Here is a 22,947-nt window from a genome sequence, read left to right as displayed (position 1 = left end):
AATGTCACTGTCAAACAGTGACAAAAACGTCAACTTCAGTGCTGCATAGAGAAATAGCTTCACATTAGGGAAGAATTTGTCCACTAATATATAAAAAGTTGAAACTGTAATTATGTCCGCAGTTCAGGAAGGTACTTAACACATATATAACTTTAACAAAATGTAGAAAATCCAATATATAAACTGAATACAGCCTGCAATAACTCATTTTCAGCTTTGGTAAGCATGCATGATTATCACCAATTGAAGAATGTACTGTAACCTTTCATCTTTGAAAGAAATTACTACTTCATCTTCAATGGGGTTGATCAGATGTCTTGATAATAAACTGACTGCTTAAACATTGAATGTGTGTGATGAAATAAATTATCTAAAAGGGACTCTTATTCCTCCGAACTCATTGGTTTGGGAGGTAGGCCAACAGTATGGTCTGCACTTCATAAGTCATAATTATGGAGCCAAATAAAATATAAACTTACTTTTTTTCTGATCCATTTTTTGTGACACAGATGGACGGGTAGGACTTAATACAGGCAGAGTGGCCATCCTCTCTGTGATGTTAAAGGATACATCCGTGGACCACGTCTCCTCCTTTGCAGTGGCAATCAGCTGGGTGCTCTCTTCAGGGACCTCTGCCAAAACAGCATCATCTGGAGGATCAGGATTGAGCAGTGAGCCTTGAGTTGCAGGATTAAATGAATTTTCCTGGAAAGTATCTCTAAATATATTTGAGTTCTTGTTTATTAGGTCAATGTGAGATAAAGGCGTAGTGGTCCAGGAGAGGGGGTGTGTGCCGAGATCTGTAGGATCAGCCTTGGAACTATTTTCAGCCATGTTTGGAAAAGGAACGTCAGATGTTTCAATGTCACCATTAATCGTGAAGACTTGACTTCCGTTTGAATAAAAGCATGTTTTTTCCAGCACCCCTGGAAGAGAGGGAAAAAAGCACCAAAATTACCATCACCCTGAAAGAACAATTTGCTTTGGAAGGTTAATACTAAGCATAATGGCATAGACAAAAAAAAGTAATGTTTATTTCAAATTTACAATTAAATAAGATTAAAGAATTTCTCATAGTAAGAAAATAACAGAAGCACAACCAAACAAAAGGCGTGACTGCTGTATGATAAATGGATAAATATACTAAAAAGCCATTGTCCCACACAAATAAATGCTTCCATGAACCAAAAATATTTTCATCTTACTCATAGTAGGTTGCTGAAGTCTTACAGATTCATAACTATGGCACATAATTAACGGGGAACTCCAGTATGTATGTGTTCTACCACTGTGTTAAAAAGATCAGCAATAGTTTTCTTTTATCACATCTTCACATGTGAAAATTCACATCAAATAGTACTATCATCTTTAGAAAGCTAATTTGTAGCTTCATAGGAGCCAATATATTTCTACTATATTTTACATTCACAAACATCTAAAATGGAGAAAGGTATTGTCCTATATAGGATTATGTAATTTAACTACCACTGCTAAATATATATTTTTATATTCTTTGTCATCCTTCTCTAATACTGGATTTTAAATATATAGCTATATCCAGTATTTTAGGTAATTGCTGTACTTAATTTTTATTGGTTTATTATACCACAGACCAGCACAGACTTTGCTTAGCTGTATGTTCAACAACTGCAAAATATTTTTAGTTCATAAATCAAAACAGCTGCATAACACTAACCATAAGCATCAGGAAATTCAAACTAAATAGTAAGAGAATCTACTTTTTATTTGTGGCTATTACAGAAGTATTTAGCTAATCTAAATAACGAAGTGGGCATCTCAAATACATATAGCACATAAAAATTCTGTGTAATAAAAATTACAAATACTCAGATTTTCTTTTCCAAATATATCAGAGTAGTATGTAATGCTAGAAGAGAAGCAGTACTCTGTATTGTGACATAAATATTTGGCAAATAGCAAAAGTAATTTTTGCTAGCAGTTAGTCATTTAAAACTACAGTTGTGACTCTGCACTTTTGCTATTCAGATATTCTAACTTCAACAAGGGCCATCTTGCTAACAAAAATCACAGCGTTTTTTGCTATGAACTTTCCTCATTTAAAATGCAGCTCACATTTTACATAAGGAAAAGGATGCTAAAAGCTGTGCAACACTGCTAGAACATCACAGGGTTCTGTCACTTTTAAGCATTTGTCTCACACTAATTGCTTAAAGACAATAAAGTAAAAATCTAAAGAAGTGAAGAACATTCTTCTATTTAAGGATGGGTCACAAACACAACAGCTTTTCCTTAGCCAATATCCAAAGAAAAAGCCTAAAATATAGCTCCCCCAAGCTGGGCTCTACATGGAAAAAAGAAAGTTTTCTGCTTTTCCTGTCAGCTCCTTTTCTCCACTCTCACCCTTACTGCTAGCTACAGGCCCTCAACCAAAAATACGGTCACATCTGAAGCGCGTTAGCACAAATTCATCTCAGTTTGTTCTCTACAAACTTTCTGAACTCACGAAAGTCACCCAGACTCCTTTTCACACTGTTTTTCACATTTTTTTTAATTTTAGATTTTATTTTTTTAAATTGTTTCTTCATAGGCTTTCATACCGATTTGTTCTTTCATCAGCTCATTGGTGCAGGTGACTCTTGAGTACATGCAACCCCCACCGCCACATCTCCTGGCCTTCATTTTCAGTTTGGTTATTGCAGTTACCAAAACGGCTAATCACACAGTCATATTACAGCCAAGCACTGGTCATTCTTTACCGCTCCAGGTCCCCTCTCCCCAGCCAAGCACTCTGCTGTTAACCCCACATGCCACACACAGCCCATAACTGCTCAGGTATCCTCAGCCCCTTCCCCCTGCGGTTACAGACCCCCATTTCTCACCCCTTCACCTGTGCTGTGGCCAGGTTAAATCAGATCACCTGGGCTGCAGCTGAAGCATTGGACAGGAGGGACTCTTCACTAATCAAGGCTACAAACAACCAACAACAGCAGAAGACCTAAACTTACAGTCACAGTCTGAAGTGACTTTGGATTAGGAAGCTTTATAGGTAGAGGAAAAAAGAACCAGAATTGAGAAGAGAGATTCTTAGCATTTCATTTGATGAACACTGAAGTGGAATTAAGAAGAAAAACTTGTAAGGTCCCTGAAATATGATGGATTTTATTGAAACAGCTACCACTTCAGATTTACCATAGCTTCCTCTATCCAGGCTGGGTTATTTTGATTCTGGTATCCTTGATAGTGAGTAAGCCTTTGAATCTAACTTTCTTTGGAAGAACCCAAGGGAACTTTATGCATATGAAGGTTTCTGTTTTTCCACCAGTAAGTATTCATAACTTATTGGGATTTAGAGGAGGTTACTATGCATTTTACAGAAGCAACTAGAAGTCTCCCATCTGCAAGTTATTTCAGCAGCAGTTTCTTTTTGCTCAAGTCCTTTAGTCAGACAAAACAGGAAAAATGAATGGGCTTTGATTTCACAAATGGGGACAGTAGTAATATGATTTACTAAAACCTTAGGAAGCATGCTCAGAAATTGTGCTCACTCATATGTAGCTTTACTTGGATACTTTTTTTTTCCCAAATCAAAATTTGAACTTTTATGATTGAGAAACCTACTTTGTTTCAAATTTCAAACTCCAGTAACTTCTTCTGTAGCTTTTAAAAAATTAAAGTGAACAACTTCTCCTCCTTTAGAAAAGTACCTTTTTTTTCCATAACTCAAAAACAGCTGAGGGGATTTTGTTCACATTCTCTTTCCTCCTCTCTAGGCTCCTCTCTTCTCCTCCACTCGCCACAATAATAGAAAAAGCCTGGAAAATGTCAGCCCCAAAGAGCTATGAATAATAATTTAAGATTAAAGTAAAAATTATTAGTTATTTATATATCATTCAGCAGAATACTAGGCAATACGTTACAAGTCAGGTAAAAACTTTTTTAAAAGTTTAAAGAAAAACAAAAACTTCTAGTTTAATACAGTGGACCAATAAATATTGCAGAGTTACCAATTTGATTCTATTCTCCCCCCTCCCCCTTATTTTGTTGTCTATCTAGAATTATAATAGCTGTGTTTATCATTACTCACAAATTATTTCCTTCTTCCACAGTTACTCAGATGCTTGTTTGTATGTTCAACCCACCTTTCCAACAATAACATTTTTGTTCTAATTTCATAGTTTCCTAGTGATAACTAATCCCCTTCTTCTCCTGACGGTTGTACCACACAATGAACTACTTCTTAGAAAAATGACCTTCCCAATTGTACTTTAGCTGACAGTGAGTATTATTAAATTTCTATTTAACAGTTCTTGAATATCTTCAATTTTAAGTTTAGCTTACTGGAGATTTTTTAATGGCATTGAAAACCCTGAAGTAACTACTTCAATTTCAAGGCTCCTAAGAAAACAGTGTGATGCCTTAAAACAATACTTGACTAATCTGTTCTGTGATAAGAACTGATTTACCCTCTATCAATGTCTGCTAACAGCCATATAACACACACCATCTAAAATGCAGAACATACATTTTGTGTGCATACAGGTACATCATATCCAACTATTCTTCAGATGTGAGTTCATACAGAGCAGTAGGCAGTAAATCATAGGCCAGATAGTTAATGAGTTAAGAAATAGATGTGTCTGTTTTGGATTTGTGTGTATAGCTACAGCTGGACGTGTCCAGCTGACAAAAATATACAGCATGCTGGCATTCATCATATTCACTACAAAAATGGGAAACTGGCACCAAGCTCATTTGGTTCACAGCAGTGCTTTGCCAACAGTCTTACTGATCACTTGCCAGTTGCTGTTCACTATTGGAGAATAAATATTTTATTTAAAGATCTCAGTTATGAGATCTAAGAAACAGTCACATTGTTCAGGCTATTAAGTTGAGAATTTGGCTGTGTATATTGTGGGTGATTTCTAGTGCTTCACAGCAGGAAATCTCAAAAAGGCCAGGTTTGTTTAAAAAGCTAATCAAATAGAGCAAAGAGGCTTACCAAAGCATGTATAATGGATGAGACAGTCACACTGAGAGTGAAATTTTGGTTCATTAATGTAACTAGTGTGGCGGACAGAATTGTTTTGCCTTAAACATTTCTTGGTGCATGGGGTGCAGGCAGGCCACAACCCCGAACAAGCCATCTGTCCCTGGCGGAAACAGGACTGGGCTGCTGCGACCCCCGAGATGGTCTCCCTGCGACCACCCGGGACACACCGAGCCTGCACTGAACGAGACCACAATCGGGCAGAGACTCTGGGATCTGGACTGTAAATAAAACCTGCTTGGCATGAGTGGCTAAATTTGCTGAAGCCTTAGGCCGCACTCCCTAGTACAGTGAGAAAAGGCCCAGAGCTGCTGGTAATGATAAGGGTGTTGCCAGCAATTTGTATTCCTGTGCACTGCTGAAACAGTGCTAATTGCTGGAGTTATCACCTTCTTTGTCAGGACCTTGAGAGCTAATGGCTGGACCCAGGAATGGAGACACGCCTGTCAGCAGAAACGGCAACAGTAAACGGCCTACCTAGGGACAGTGATGAGACCCAATAAGGAGCAGGAGACCCCCAGATGCCCCAGCCTGTTTCTGGAAGATTCTGAGAAGGCGGACTGCGCATGACAGTTAATCTGCATGGGAAGTGAGGAAGCACCTCCCGGAGGTGGGGCAAGAACCTATAAAAAACTGCAGACGGCGTGAATGGAGGGGGGGGGCTTGCTTGCGACGAGTGAGGAAGTGGAGCGGAGTCAGCGGAACCAGATGGGAGCTTCCTGCCGCTGCCCCCACCACGCTGCCGAGACTCCCAAGAGAAGAGGACCAACGGGACGCCACTGGATCCACGGGTGGTGATATATATATATATATATATATCTTTTTTTCCTCCTTTTCCTCTTTTTTCCCTAAACGTGTGATGTGGGATGTGTCTAGTTAGTTGATTCCTTAATAAATCTTAAAATTGGTTGGCTGGTGTCGTTTCACCTTAATTCAGTCCAAGGGCATCACGAACTTGGTCCTTTGGCCCCAAGGGGAGGGAGGTCGTCCTGAACGACTCCCTTCGGGCCGCGACAACTAGCCGGAATATACCCACTGAGGTTTCTTCTGCAGGGTCAGTCCCTACAGTTCTGTAAGCTCTGGAGGAATGGGCACATCACTAGTACGCTAATATGGAGTTACCAAGGCATATCAAATCATTGCCCATCAGCTGAGCTGCAGTAACAGACTTTACTCTGCTCCTCCTGGGAAGCAAAGACACTACCTTAAACGGCTTACCAGCTGCCCAAAGAGCCAAGAAAGAGGTTAGTTGTTAAGTTTTTTTCTTCTTCATCTTAACAGGTGACTAGGGTAAAACAGGGATCTGTTCCCAGGTAAAAAGGAACTGGAAGTTGACTGTGGAAGTGATCATCTAAGAAAGCTGCAGAATGAAGCCAGGCTACCTAGGAAGAAAGGAGAGATTGACTCCCTTTCACCAGCTTTTGACCATCAGGCAGTGAAGTCCCAGCAAAATGTCAGAATCAGATTAAAGGACCGGAGGGAAAGACAGTAGCTGTTTTCCGCCTTAACAGCTGTTGTTGCTTGACAGTTCCCAGTTATAGTAACACAACACTCTGATCTATTCAAAATTCATTTCTGATGTCTTTCTTCTCCTAGGCCCTAGAGCAAGATGGGTCATATAGCTAGAAGTTTTTATTAATAAAGCTTTTATTAATCTAAGAAAGTAAATGTAACACACACATAAGGCCTCTATTTCAATTCAGAAATCAATCCTGAACTCTGACTGTATTAAACAATCACTTTGCACCAGCTAATAAAATGACTGGCTCTTTGCGAACCAATTATACCGCTCCAGAATCCATGCTTCAGACACTACGACTGTCTGTCTGTCTGTGCTGGATGGACTGCCAGACTTTCATCGTCACTCTCTAGATCACAAGAGCAATTCTCCACTGACCTCAGTTATGTCTCACAGGGGACATTCTGACCTGGAGCTGTATTCACAGCATCGACTTTTTCTCCAGGCTTCCAGAAGTGTCGGTTAAGAAGGCTTCTTGGAGTAACTCAGTTCTTATAGACCGGTCAAGGGGAGGCTGCTCTGGTGTACGTGCCTTTGGATATTCTCCCTAATTTAGCTGTGCTAACAAGAGCAAATAAAAAACTGGCAGATCATTTATGTGATATACACCATCTTCCATCAGAAAAACTTCCAGGACCAAATGGCTTATGTATACATCCGTGTTACATTCCTACATTTGGACACCCCTCTTACAGCAATAATATTGTACAATTGATACTGACAGTAGAATTGTTAATATTTCATGTTGTTTTCACAATTTCAATTTTGTGTTTCCATGCTGCCAGTCAGTTTAGATTGTGAGGTCATATGATATCATATGCCTTGAGGCTTGACATCACTCGGAGAACGACTACAATCTCCAAATGATTCAGCAATCAAGATGCGCTCTCTAGAGTATGTCCTGTAACTCCCCCTGAAGATTTAATTTCATCTGTGCAGCAAAAGATTCATTATGGGCCAGTATAGTTGCGCTCCCAATTGATACAGGAGTATTGATACATGCATGTTACTTGATGAACGTGCAGGATCCAACAGCCACAAAGCTAACCCTGGCAGTCTTATTACAGTATACATTTCCTTACGTCTGTTCTGTGAAGGAAACCCAGCTCCTTCTGTGTTCTTAGGAGAGGAAAGAAAAGGAGAATACGGATCTTACAAATAATATAACAGAAATGATCCTTGTTCAACCAGCGATATGCAAGAGACTATCTCTCAGGTGGATTGAATTTTGCTATGTTTTTTCCAGATAACAGAATGATTTGAGAGCTGACCAGGCTGGTTCGTACTTGTACATAGATAATAAAAACCAGCTATTAGAACAAGTTTTGCTTTTAAGAAGAATAAGATGAAAATGCTAAATACTACCATTCACACATAATGCTTGTAGTAATTCTCACTGATAGCCAAAATTAATCTCAGAATACACGACAGGGCCGAAATATAAATAAAACATTGTATGCTGCCAGTGTGAGTGAGGATGGTGAGAGAAATCGAACCTCAATTATTTTCATATCCAGAGTGAACAGTGTATCTTGAACACTTTCATTGTAGTTCTCATTCTCATCAGCGTTGATGGATTAACAGATTTTTATGATATCATTTTGCAAAATGCATGAATGCCTACATTGTGCATAGATAAGAGAGTATGCTGCTTGCCTGAAAGGCAAACTTATTTGATGTAGTCTTGCAGTGTGATCATATGCCCAAGAACTATATCTGGACTGTAAATGTCTGAAGTACGTGAAACTATTCTTTATGTGTATCATAAGACTTGCTCAATTCCACAGAAAAAGACAAAGTATTAGTTGTGGATGGCTATTAACAGGAGGTGGCAAAAGACCACATTAGTATAATTTATAAGAGAAATGGAATATCTACCACAGAACCTATTTATCACTATGAAATAAATACAATATTGATTTTCATTTATGGACCTCTAAGTATAAAGCATTTTTGTTTTCCCAGCAAGATAACTGCATTGCTAAGCAATTATGGTACAATCACAAAAATTTGAAATTTGGCATTATGCTCACCAACTGTGAATGACTGTTTAAAAATTTAATATTTCAAACGGTTTAGAATACTTCATCTCTCAAAGGAAAAGAATAAAAATGCCAGAGATTTTTCATTCTCATAACCTTCGGAAATTTGCACCTTAGTAAAGTTTACATAGGATGCATTACGTAAGGACTTTTTTCAGTGTAAGCAAGATGGGACATGGACTACAGATTGTAATACAAATTTAAGGTGATCTTCAGGCTTTCCATTTTAAAGAAAGACTGAGCTGTTCAAACCATGGAATCGGTTATTGCTTGCTTTCTTGAAAGTAATGAAAATTAATTTAACCATTATGCACAGCAAAAAATTATGATATAGTCTTGTGAGATGGCACTGGATGCCTACGGATGTCAGACAGAATCGCAAGATATGAGTAATTCTAGCCATGTATAATCTAGCCTTTTCTGCTCTTTTCAAACTTACATCACTGAGTTAGATCTTCACGTCAGCAGTCATAAGCAGAGACCACTCCTAAGCCCTCCTGTCCTCTGATATAACCTAGTCAATCAACAGAAGTACTACAGGCATGTTCTGAAAGTTAGACTTCCTTCTTAACGGCTTAACTACTGCCTTTACTTTAATGAGTACAAAAATATTCATTACAAAGTTTTCTTCTACACGCTGGCAAGCATGCTACACTCCTGGTAAGTGAGGGACAGAAGAATATGCAGAGCCAAAGTGCGTAAGCATGGAATAGGCATCAAAGCTGAGCAGCTCAGCCTGATATTTTCTTGTACGGACCACAGAAGTCTTTTGTCAAAGAAATATCATGTACCTCTGTTCATCATTTGCTTTGTCCTTTCTCCTTTGCACACAGTTCTAACAAAATAACTTTTTCAATAGCTTTGCACCTTGATAGTAAATAATTTTTGAAAGGCTGAATAACGACATCTTCTCAAAACATGCACACATGGCGTATCGCAAATGGGATACTCCAAATTATTACAATACAAATGTAGAGCTCTACCTCTCTGCTTCCACCCATACCAACTTCCCAGTTTGTTCAACATAGAGATAATGATGTGCAAGCAACATCTTAGATAAAAGGAAAGTGAATGGAAAAGTTTTAAGGTGTGTGGATGCTTTTTATGCTTATATGCCTCATTCAATTAAAAAAAATACAGAAGGAAAAGAATAATTACCTACAAATTTACCACAATAAGCAAAACCCTTTCCTGCAAAATATAAAATGCAATAAAATATAATTTTCTTTTGAATTAGTTACCTAGAGTCAAATCAGAAAAGTTCGTGAAATTCTAAGAAAGATACAGCAGCTCTCTACTTATGTTATAAGCACCAGTAAAAGATACTAGCATGACAGTCATGGATCTTAACTCCTCCATTTGGTCAAAAGACAAGAACAGAATTTCTTATACATAGAATAATTATATTAGATGTAAAATTCATTGCCTTGAATCTAGATCAATAGGTTACATGAATGAACAGGAAATTTAATAATATCTTTACAACATTTATTATAACAAAAATTTAATAATAAATTATTGAAATTGATAATATATATTTCTTACACATTAGTGTTTCTACGGTTTATGAAATCAAAATTAATAATTCATTAAGTTAAAATGATTTGAGAATAGTAACAGTAACAATGACAAATTATGGTTTTATTAATATAGGCATTTGTCAGTCAAGACCATCAACTTGTTTCTTACGTTGTAAGTCATCATGCCAATATTAGACTGTAATAATATTCAGTTATTATTGATCCGTATTGAATATGAACTACTATTCTGAACGTAATAGATTCTCAATACTTAGAATAGACTACATTACTATTATATTATGCACATTTCAAAGATGCCCACAGAATTTGTTCATTTAATTTCAGACATCAAATGTATTTGTTTCTGGGCTATCAATGCACATAAGCTGCTAACTGAGAGAGAAGAATACTAAATTATAATCACCATAATTCAAAGAATGCTGAAGGGATCTTTGACAATTTTTAGGCTTGGATAATAACACTAAGCCTGATTCTACACCCTAGAGTAGTTACATTGACTTTAGATGAGAAATTCCTGATTTTTGCTACAGAAGTAGGATCAGAACAAGTTCCCTTTCCCTGGAGGATTTTATATAATTTCAATGAGTGTTATGTCGATACATGCCTCAGAGGAGGATACAGAGTACAGCTGACGTAAATACACCTGCTTTTTTATCTGCTTTCTCACTGAAGAATGAAAATCTAGGGCAGAGGATATGAAGGATACAAATGGAATGCTAAACATAAGGAAAGTAAATTGAATGGCATCATATTTCCTAATTGCTTGATCTTAATCCACTTCAGCCTGTTCTTAGTTTACGGATATATCCCAAGACTTAGCTGTCAATCATAACATTCATTAACTTTGGTTTCTGACTTGCCTAACTTAAGCTAAATGAAATGAACAGGCATAAAAAATCTTGTTGCAAATCATCCTCTACAGGCTAAATAGAGAAAACAGATTTAAGTTGTCTTGATTTTGACAGAGCTGAAGGTGCTATTTAGACACATGTTCAGTTTCCTCCCATGCTTCCTAACTGTTTGTATATATATTGAAGCTGGGGTTTTAAACAGGAATAGAGACTTATATTTATATTTCTGTACACTCATACATTTTACCATATTTGTTATAGCTGTGCTTCTGAAGTATTTAAAGAAATATTTTCATTAACAAAAAAACTGAAGTAAAAATCTCACAATCTCTCATCACTGAAAGCAAAACAGACTAATTTTTTTACTACTTTTTCCCAATAAAACAATGTTTTAACCTAGCATTACTGTCTTTCTCATGTTGTAATTGCAACAATTTAATGCCAAGATATTTCAGCTTCTCTGTAAAGGTAACAAAGGGAAAGCTTTTTAAAATTTTGTGGGTGATGAATTATTAGCTCGTTCATTCCATAACAGATGCAGAGTTAGTTTACAGATTAAGCCATTATGAAATCTAATATGTCTGGAACAAGTTTCAGCAAAACATACTTGGAGGTTTGCATTGACATATACTTCACAGTTATAGGAAATACACATATTTTGCTTTAGTGAAACAGTGATATTTTGTAGGCTGTTCCGAAAAATTTTGGCTGTAAGTTAACCTTCACCTGATAAGAAAAATCATTATTGCACATCAGTGTGTGACATTAAGGGACAAATACTCCATTCCACTTAGTTATTTAAGTGTCTCTAACCTGTACATCAAATAAAAAAACATAAATAGCTTTGCATATTGTAATTGTATATTATAAAATAACTGCTGAAAACCATGTACATACTACATTTTCAAGGTAGTATACACATCAAAAATCCACTTTCAGAAATTCAGAAAACTTTTCCTCTTTGTTACCTTTAAACACATTTTAAACATATAAATCAAAATATGATATCTATTTCTCTGCAACAAATACTATTAGGTTGCTGTTTGGGGTAGAATGTGCTATGAGATATCTTTATGCCTACAATTAGATTAGCACTTGAGATTGCAGTCATATTTCAGTGTTATTCTCCTTAGTTAAAAACATATCAATTAACTCCATTAGCACTCACCTACAAAGGTAAGCAGAATCACCAACAAAAGGATAAGGGCACAGATGCATGGAATCAATATTAGGAGCAAAAGTCGAAGGAATTTGGCAGAGGCCAGTTTTTGAGAGCAACCATCCCCCATATTATCCTCATTTGTTCCTAAAACCTGAAAAACAAAAGAGCACAGTTATATGATCCTGGTATCACTAAGTAACTCTTATAGTGTATTTAAGTGCAGTCCTGCCCAATACACAGAATAAAAATATCATTTAAATATGTGCTATAAACAGCTTTTAGATTCCTAATTAAAAGATACATAAACTTGCTTTTGGTAGACAGGCTAGAGTAATCCATATTATGTATTTTAGTTCACCTTGCAATACCTACACTCATAGCTTCAGTAAAACTTCTAAACATTTCTGATGAGCTAGAAGAAAGGCTGGATATTTCATCTGAAAAATGTTAAATACATAATAAATTTTAAGTAATACAAGTTAAATACAGCTTATTTTATAATCAAAATAATTGTTATTAATTATTCAGGAACTCCATCTGTTTCTTTCATTAAGGAATCAAGAAACTATTATCATCTTTAAGTGACAACAGAAGTGATAAGGACCAGTCCACTTATTATGCACAGTAATGTTTGTTTCCTTTTCAAAGAACTTTACAATACCAGAATTTATTGCAGTATTCTGTGGAGATAGCTAATAATATGTTCTGTAGTATAAATGGAATATGGAGGAAGAGAGAAAAACAATTTTCTGAATTCAGCTGAGCTGCACAAAATAAAAAAAATTGAACATGTACAAAAGACCAAAGCCTAAATATCTATTTACAGTATACATAATAGGGATAAAAATCCTCTTAAAGCATAACTCAATTAAGACCATGATCTCATATATTAGAAAAATATCATACCTTTTAAACAGAAACAACAAAACCAAAAAATTTAAACATGCATTACTAGCAAGATTGAAACAGTTGCTTTGAAGTTAATAAAATTTTAATTCAGGATTGACATTCAAAATATTTACAATTTTACCCTTAATAAGATGAATAGGACTATAGAATTATTAATTCCAGACAATGTTGCCCCAAAAGATGACTCATCAGTTGAATACGATGAATAATAATAATAATTTAGCCTTTCCATCAGGAAGATCTATCATATTGAAGCTGGCCTCCTGTTTTAGGGGTTACAGGCAGTGACAGGACACAAGAGTGTAAACGCATCCATTACCCTGTCAGCCTCTTCCCAAACAAATGGGCAAGAACCTCAAGAGATAGAGGTCTGTAACACCAGTCTTGTAAATGACCGTCTCCACATGTTATGCCCTTCATTGCCTCTCTGTGGAGAACAGGTTATCAGAGTGAGTGGCACAAATGGAATTTTAACTATTTCTTAAGGAATTGTTCCACAGAGTCTATATTTATACCCCTTCTAATGTCAGTGCCCACTTTCCTGCATTATCTAAGAAGACTGTAGGAAAAAGTGGGATTTACAGTGTGATTTTCTGTCATTGTCTCGTGTTCCAGCATGACACAAAGCTATTTGTAAGGAAACCTTCCATGCTAATAATAGAATTTTCATCTGTTCTTCATGCCGCTAGCTACAAGACACTGCAGACACACTAGAAGTGAACAGAATTGCCTTTGTGCAGTTTCATGTATTTTTCTTCTGATAGCACTAAACATTGAGTGTTATCCGACCTCCTTGAGACCCATCCAGTGCAGTGTCCCATAAGACTTTTTCTGTTGCTTTCACCATGCAGTGCATAGATCAGATAACACGGATATGGTAACAGTATGGTAAGAGGCGTTAGCAGTGTCTCATTTGACAACCACTGCACCTTCTTCAGTCTCAACAGTGTCCTATTGCTAGGGTCATCTAGAAAGGAAGATGTAAGCTGATGGTCAACTTAAAGACGAGAGAGTTGTCTGAACGCTTGAAACAGTCAACCCATGGTGGGAGTACTAAGGTCGCCAGCTCTGTCTACCGACAAAGTTCAGTCTGGGTAAATTGGCAGGATCTGCAATCTGATCATAACCATTTCCTACAAGCAGCTAAATATAGAGAAGCTGGGGGGTTAACTGGTTGTCAGAAGTGTTTTTCTTAATTCACATATTATTCAGAAGTTGAAAATGCTGCAATCCAAGATTTGGGGATATCTCAGCTAAATTACTTCCCTTACCTGCAAGTAACACCTCACATATCCAGGCATGGATACACAAAAGGATTTTGATGGCTTTTAGGAACCTAAATCCAAGCAATAGTTAGAAATCCCTGTTTGACTGTGTAACTTCCTGAAGTCCACACTTGTGTACACTTTGACTTTAAAGTCTTCAAGACTACCTGAAGTTTTGCTTCTGGTCATGCCCAGATAAAGCAGCTCAGCAGTTCTTCATGGCAGGTTACTGAATTTTACAACCTTGGTTTGCACCTACTATACTGGTCCCCTGTCAGGAGCTCTGAGCATAGGTAACACAGGAATAACACAGCTCTGTTATTAACACAGCTCTCCCAAAACAGCTATCAAAACTATTTTTGAAAGCACAGCTAAAGAAAGAGAAAATAGTGTAAAGTTGCCCTAAAGAAAGAGAAAATAGTGTAAAGTTGCCCTCTCCATCAGTACAGTTGTTAGAGTGCTCCCACAGGAAAAGCAGCAGTTGACCTCAATTCCCTCTCAGCCTGAAGCAGTTAAAAACAATAAAGATGTACTACTCAGGAGAGTATCGCAACCATCTAAACATGGATTCCGCCAGAGTCAGGCACATTATGCCTCAAAGTCATACTCCACAAAAAAAATCCACAGTTCTGCTGGGCCAGAGAACAGGGAGCAAGACCATCACTGCATAGCTCAGTGATTAGGGCACTCAGAAGCTGACTCTTAGTCCCTTCAAAAGAAAAAACACAAGACCCAAATTGCCCTCCTAAAGGAATGATTCCCAAGCAAAAGGAAGTTCTTGCAAACACCAGTCAAAAGTGCCCAGCTCTCAACTCTACCCACTGTACTATACAAGAGCTTGTCTTGAGAGTAAAAAAACTTACGTCATCAGTAAACCATGGAATTGTATTCTCAAAGAACTGAGAAAAACAGAAACAGTGTCATCATCAATTGTATTTGACCTTAATCACTAAGGACACGTGTATAAGCAAGAGCAAAGTTAACACCACAGCTGCACCGTTTGAGTTAAGCTGGGGGAAACATTAAATGTGTGAGTGCCAGTGAAAATAGTGAGCTTCTGAAACATCTTGCTCATATGTTCTTCTGTTTCTATGAGAAATATTTCTAAAGGCTAGTGGCATTGTGGATACTAGCCACTCTAGGCAAATGTGTGTGCTAAAGAAGGACCTCAAACATTTTTCTTATTAATTTCTGAAAACAATAAACCCCAATCTTTGCAGTGACACTTTACTTCCACAGATTTTAAAAGGGACTGTTGTATCCAATTTTGCTTTCAGTGACTGCTCAAGAAAAGAATGCTGGATTGTGAAAGACATGCTTCTCTAAACACCATGAATTGCTAGTTTTGTATAATACCAAAGTAAATATTTATAGGAAACTAAACAGCATGCTCTATTTTTCCCTTCTACAGGAAAAGACCTCATGAAAAACACTAAACCTATTTAAAATCATCATCAGTGACTCAACAAGCATAAACTTAATAAATGACATTTCTCCACCACTTGAACATCTATATGAGTTTTTTCCCATCAGTTCCTGTGGTGAATATGAAATAACCAGAGGTAGTGTTAATGATTCCCATATCATCAATGAGAATGTAATGAGTTGTCCTGGAGATAAATTCAAATATATTACACCTACTCTTGTGTATGCCCAGGTACGATTTCTTTTCCTCTTTCCACCAAACATTGTAATAGACAAGGAATACATGCACCAATTTTAAGTGTTCTGAGTATGCCAATGGTATCTGCATAAACTTAGGTATGCTCTGTCCTCCAAATTCTTCTCTCTTACCAAATCTCAGAAGGTTTCTGGTTTAGCAAGGGATCGGCTGCAGCTTTGTATCTTCCTTGTAGCTCTTTTTTAGATCAGTAAGTGACAAGGAAGCAGGGTGCACCTCAAATCTCACTAAAAACTTGAAACTCCTGATCCCCAGCAGAGAAAGACTTGAAGAGAACAACACCCCAAAGGGACTGTGAATCCAAAACCAGACATCGATAATGGAATCTTTAGAAAGAAATTGGCCTGTAGAAGGAAGCAGAGGTGCTACCTGCTTATTCAGTCAGCCCACTTTAGGGATCCAGGTTAGCAGCTAAGAAAATAAATAGTTTCCCTCAGCTCCCTCTGTACTCAGTAGTTTTTCTGATTCATTCTCTAAGCCTGTAGGACTGAGGGGCCCTCCGGATATACCTTTATCTTCCTTACTAGGGAAGGGCAAGAAGACTGAGAAGCAGAATCCTTGAGGGTAGACTGAAAGAAACCAATCCTAAATACAAGAGAGGCTTGCATGGAAGAGATTTAGCACAGTACTGCAGCAAAACATATTCTCAGAAGTTAAAGAATATGGATGCAAGTTCCCTTCCTACCACCACCATTAATTAAACTGTAACTTTCACCTTTGACAGAACAAAAACTTCGTAGAATGTTTGATTCAAGAGAGTCTTCTTTCAATTAAATAATGTATACAACATAGTCAGGAAATTTCAGTGTTTGGTTTTCAAAGTGGCAAGTCATTTGCTTTTAATATAATCAGTTTCTGTATTAAATGAGGTGTTAGAATACAGGATGCTTAAAAACATAAGATAATTTTTTCTGACAGCTAAGACAGTCTGTCCCTAGTGAAATGGTATTAAGTGCTACGCATGTGAGTGCCATTCTTTCAGTATTGACTACAATAAAGGAAATACACCATGAAGTAGCTAGGAGCTAAATTCAGTTTAGATTTTTTAAAAGTCCTGCTCTTAACTAGGATCAGATTGCTTTAATGTACACTACTTGTTCTCAATTTTCTGAAATCACAGGGGCAGAAAAAAGTAAGATGGTAGAAGAACATAGTCCCCTCTGAATAAAGAAAAACTGAAAATTCATTTGGCCAAAATTCAGAATTTGTCTTCTGCAAGACAGGGGAAATGTTGATCGTGAAGATGGCATTTCAGTAATATACTTGTGAGATTATGTCACAGAAATGACAGATCACATTAAGATTTATGAGTGAAAAGTCTATGGTAACATATAATCTTCCTTTTTTACACAAAAAGTATCTAAATTACTAGTCTATAAAACAATCCAAATCATGATCAAAGCACTTGACAAAAAACATCTACTAATGTTATCATCACAAACCTAACAGGTGTTCTTCTGTCCACAGAGAGGGGTCATTAGGGCTAACAGTCTACTGTCAGTATGCTTGATGCATGCTGGGGCAAAAAAATACAGAATACGAAGAGAAACAGAAAACTCTTGGATCATAAACATAAAAATACCTTGAGCAAGCCACACACCAATGTACAATGCAAAGATTATATTGGAAAGAAGACAAGAAAGAATTGCCACAATGAAATATAGAATAAAGGTAGTTAGGGGACAAAAAAAACAGGTAGCCTTGCAGAAGTCCTCATCATGTCCTTGAGGAACCTGTTATTGGGCCAAGCAATTATTTGTGTATGGAAAACATGTTAGATTATGAAAACTATCTGCAATTCTTTCCATATCCTTGATAGTGTTCCTCTTCTAATGTTGAAACAGTGCTCCATATTGTCAGCTCTTGGGATTTTACCAGGAATCTTACAATGCTATTCTTAAAGCTCTAGATATTGTATCCACATGGATGTGCCAGCTATTTCAGCTTTGGTCTCCCCCAAAGGGAAGACGGTTCACAGTTCTCATTGTTACAGAGCAAAAACTGAAAATGTGAAGTGTCAATGTTTGAAAGATGACAGTGTATAAAAAGAATTTTAATCATACTCATTCTTAAATCCCTTTTTGACCAACTCACGATATTCAAATGCCTGGGAGTGAAAAACAGAAGTTGAGAATGTCCTACAGATTTTAATGGTTGTGTCCCATTCAGAGGGAAATCTAGGAATAAACAATGCACTTTTTGATTATTTTTTCTTCCAAAAAGTATAAGACAATGGTTCAACAGTCACTGTAATGAGTAGAAAGTGTACGATTAGTCATCTAAAGATAGAGACCACAGAACAGGCAAAAAGCCTCCAAGTAAGAGAGATGTCATATAAAGCTAGGCACATCCTTCCAAAAGAAATATTTAATGGACGGTAGGTACCAGGTCCACCTGGATTCTTTTGGCCAAAGCAGAAACCTGAAACACCTTTAACCTTCCCAACCTATTTCTTAAATTGATAAGTAGAAATAATCACATGCCAGTGATGATTCTTATAGGAGACACAATGTGTAAAGTAAGGTGATTGTTTGCCTTTCAGGTTACCACAGAAACCCCACTTGTCACTTCTCCTATTCAGGTGACCTTTCAATCTATTACTAGTCCAACATGAGACACAACACACATTAAAATCTAAACTAGGGAACACAAAGTCACTGATTCAGAAAAACAAAAGCGTTGTGGTATTCCTTCCTTGATTTCTGTAGCATAAGCTTGGGAGTCTTAATTCCTGACAAATAATTTCAGAAGTTTTGTGTGCTGAAGAGACAACTTTGGGACCAAGAAACTTGTAGATAAATGCATGAGAAGCTGAGAAGAGACAAGGTGACATTCAAGTATGTGTCACCCTTCGCTCTGACAGCGCAATTCTGATACTCCAGCTTCAGTTCAAGACAGAACTAGGGGTAAGTTTGCTGAAAAAAATCCAAACACAACAATGGTGTTCCAATATCTGTATTTTTGAGACCCTGCACCCACCAACTACAATTCCTTTAGAGTATGCCTTACAGTGCTGTCCAAACGCAGTTACTTTAGATCCTTTTAGAGCCCATCCTTGCTTTAAATTTTCTAGATGAAGTACTAATAGCAATTGTAGCCACTGACACAGAGATCCAAATCTGAGTTTTTGTTTGGGATAATCGATGAATGCCATGCTGCCAACGGTCTTACCATTGTCCAAGTTAATATCTTACAGTGTACCATTGGTTTAAAGGAGTGCTAGCTCCTGGTACACCATTTCCTTCATAATTCATTCCTGTCTCCCTTTCTGAAGGTTTTGAGGAAGATGGAAAGAAGCTGATGGCTCAAGCATAAGCACTACAGCCAAGAGATCTGTAGATCTGAGGAGTTTAGTCACATTTCATCTAGATTTTTGGGAGAGACTACTGTCTTTTATTTCTGCAGTGCAGTAGATTATAAAGGCACTTTACAAAAGCACCATTTGATACTGAAATAAATCTAAATAATTAAGATAGTGATTGGTCTCCTTGAGAAGAGTTGATTTAGCAATAGGAATGTTACTCACATGCAGAATATTGACATTAAGAGACTTTACCAATTACAGGTGAGCTAGGCCTAACTTCTCAGGGAAAATGGAGGAGGTGGAAACCAAAGGACTTCCTTGGATTCCAAGTATCTAGTGTGATATCAGTAACTGCTCTCCACTTCTTTTAAGCTAAGAATAAACATGTCACTTAACCAGCATATAGCATCAGTTCTGACCCTTCTTCAGGGAGAAGGAAAAGGATATTTATCACTACCAGAGAGTAGCAGTAATACTGTTATTCTCTTGAGCAGTAATATCTTTGAATATTTTCCTTTTTCAAAGGAAATTTTTGAATATTTTACTTTTCAAATGGAGTGTTGCTGAATAACAATTCTACTTTGGGATAAGTGTTAATTTTTTACCTGCTTATTTACATGTAGTACATATTTACAATTTTTTATATTTTTTTATATATATATATTTATTTATTTATAATTTCACTAATGTAAACTTGCAACTATAACAATGGATGCTTCCCATGTTGGAAGCGACAATGGAACTTTGTTGCATTTTCATGAACATTCAAATTAAGAAATAGTTCATCTGATGGTGAATGTTACAATTCTAAGCTCTCTGTTATTAATGGCAGTTGGTGGCAAAGATACGTGATGATGCCATGTCTCACGACCTAAGCAAGATTTAGTAAACATCTGGAAGACATCAAAGGTTTTTCAAAAACTAAGTGTCAATGACACAAAACTGAGTGTTGTGGTTAGCACTATCTGCTATTTCTCAGTACCAGAGCCCGAACATCCATTCATGCCACCTCAGCAGGCAGTGGGAAAGTTTTGAGGGAAATTATTCTTCAGTTAATACAGGATGTATGCTTAGGTTTGCAAAGATTACTCATTTGAAAGTTTAAATAGTGTCATGTTGTTTTTCTGAGCACACCCTGAGATCACTTTAATGCCTTCCTGGCTACCCAGAGGTTCACTGCACAGAGATCTGCTAAGTAAGTAGAGCAGCGATGGCAAGTCTTCAGCTATACATCGCCAAAATTCACAATTCCACAGTGGAGAAACAGGAGTGACAGGACTCACTTCAGGTTCCTGCTTCGCCAGGAATTCAATGAGCAGATGCAAGCACAAGAGCCATTAACACCAGAAAGCAAAAATGGAAACCATAAAAAAAAAGAAAATTCTTAGCTGACTAACTTGTGCCAACAAAAAGATGCTGAAAGAAACATTTCTGGGGGAAAAAAGAAAGTTGAGTTAAAGGAATACCTCCCCTTGAAAGCAGGTTTCAAGCCTGGAATACTAAAAGTGACAGAAAGAAATCCTGCCTTGTGCTGTCTGACTCACATTCAGTGAATCAATCACTGCCTATGCAGAAATCCTACCAGACACCCTATCCCAAACAAGACAACTAGATCTCATTATTGGATCTATCTCCTTTTCTATTAATCCCTGACCAGTAGGTTTAGCCTTCTGAACTTGATATGGTATATCTACCATGCCCATTGTTCAATACACAATTATTGAACTTTAAAGTCAGAAGCTTTCAGTGATATGAACTGGATGCCAAGCTGCAACGCAAGCTACACAGATGGGGGAGTCTTCTTAAAAGCACTTGTCTCCTTATGTTTCATGTACTTTTTATTCATTTTTTTCCTCTAAAATGTATATATTATTCTCACACTATAAACTTTTGCTAAGACAAAATTAAAATTTTTGATTTGAATGTTTAATGTTGCCTTTGCACTACTGACTTTTTTCTGAATGGTGAATGAAAAGATAGTAACTCTTGGACCAAGGATAACAGCAGCAGGAATATTAATCAAAGGGAAGGCCATGGTTTAGAGTCAAAGCAAAACTCTACCTGTCCAAGATAGCTGAATTCTTATTTGTCCTCTTCTCAGAAATGAAAATAGAATTAAACAAGGTCACTTACAGGTCACTAACCTACTACTTATAAAATTTAGAGGTGATTCATTCATTTTTCAGTAGGATGCCATACTGTTCAGAAACATGTCATCTTTGAACTTCGCTTCAAAGGGAGAGAATAAAGAAAGAGAACTGAAACTACCAGGCTATCTTGACAGAGATAACTGGAAGAGCTGACTAGGGAGTAAACCTATTCATTATTGTCTAAACTATGAAATAATGCGCTGATAGGAAAAAAGAAAAAATAAAGTGAGTTAACAAGCCACTTGATGCAAGTTTTTAATGATGACTTTGATATAGAATCAGATCTTTATGGATTGCATAAGGATTGCTAGGATAAAAACTTATGTCTAATCACCTGAACAATAACAATCTGGTGAATCGATCTGTCAGAGAAGAAAAATCCTACCGTATTTATAGCTTGAATGAAAACTATTCCATAGACTCTGACTTCATAAGGGAAAGCAGAAATGTTAATAATTTCTAAACAGATGGAGTCTTCATTTCAGACTTCCCTTCCAGCCTTGTTTGTCTGCACTATGAATTATGTAAATTCCCACCCTACAAAATGGCTCAGCAGGAAAACACTTAAGCTTAACAAAGACATTTACTACTTAATTCTACTACTTAATTCTTTTGTTACAAATCGAATAGCAAGAAAAAAGGATATCTACTCCACAGTTTCTGGTGGTTTTTTTAAGATAAATTATCCATTCAGACAATATTCATACGTGAACAGGACTAGTATCTTCCAAGTAGTAAGCTGACCCTCAGTAATATCTGTCTCTCAGCGATGTGCGACATTGAGAATACACAGGCTATTAAGATCACTGTGGGCGCAGTCTCCTCTGTGTTTCTTCCTGAAGATGGGGAAAGGTGGAAGGAAATGAGAAAAAAGCCTGGCAACTGTTAGAATATTCTGCATCTATAATCTCCAGGTCCCAGGTTCTGTGACCACCTAAATGTAGGCAATGCAGAGAAAGATTTCACCTTGGAGGCAGGAGTGCTGGAAGAAATCTCCATGCCACATTGCAGGCCCAGGGAAGTCCAGAGCACACAGAACTGTGTATTACATGGAGCTGTAGGTCCACGAGAGCTGGGATGGAAAGCTCCTCAACACTACCAGCATTTTTATTTCCAAGAGAATGCCCTCACTCTTTCTGAAACCAAATGAGCTGAAGACTGCAAAGAGCAGTTAAATAAACTCTTACTGCTTTATTCAAAGGCAGAAATGCAAAAAGGAGAATCTTTTCCTAGGAAATGCTTTCTGAGTCTGAGATGATCTTAAGTGACTTTCAGTAATACTGCAGTGACAGTATGGGCTATTTGGAAACTAGGAGCTTCTTTGACTTCAAGAGCAATGGCAATCTGGGCAATTATTATTGCTGTTAAATCACTGTTAAGTTAAATTTCTTCTGTATCAAGATCAGCTGTGGAAGACGCCAGCACATCAGTTTTTAAAACACTGGGTTCTACACTGGAGAGAATCCAGTGTTGGAGGTCTGAGGTAAGGAGGAA

At 37.1% G+C, this 22,947-nt stretch overlaps 1 protein-coding gene across 1 annotated transcript in view; it reads right to left on the bottom strand.

The window, feature by feature from the left end:
- Positions 1-22,947, bottom strand: part of CORIN (corin, serine peptidase) — a 142,824-nt gene that overhangs the window by 115,281 nt on the left and 4,596 nt on the right. Inside the window, exons 2-3 of the mRNA XM_026093564.2 lie at positions 12,151-12,295; positions 480-926 (exon numbers count right to left, since the gene is read on the bottom strand). Coding sequence (XP_025949349.1) covers positions 480-926; positions 12,151-12,295 — 592 coding nt within the window. The remainder of the gene's footprint in view (positions 1-479; positions 927-12,150; positions 12,296-22,947) is intronic.

This window comes from Dromaius novaehollandiae, chromosome 4, assembly GCF_036370855.1.
Source record: "Dromaius novaehollandiae isolate bDroNov1 chromosome 4, bDroNov1.hap1, whole genome shotgun sequence".
NCBI classification, from domain to species: Eukaryota; Metazoa; Chordata; class Aves; order Casuariiformes; family Dromaiidae; genus Dromaius; species Dromaius novaehollandiae.
Note: the sequence above shows the minus strand (reverse complement) of the source record. Positions and strands in the feature narration are given on the sequence as shown.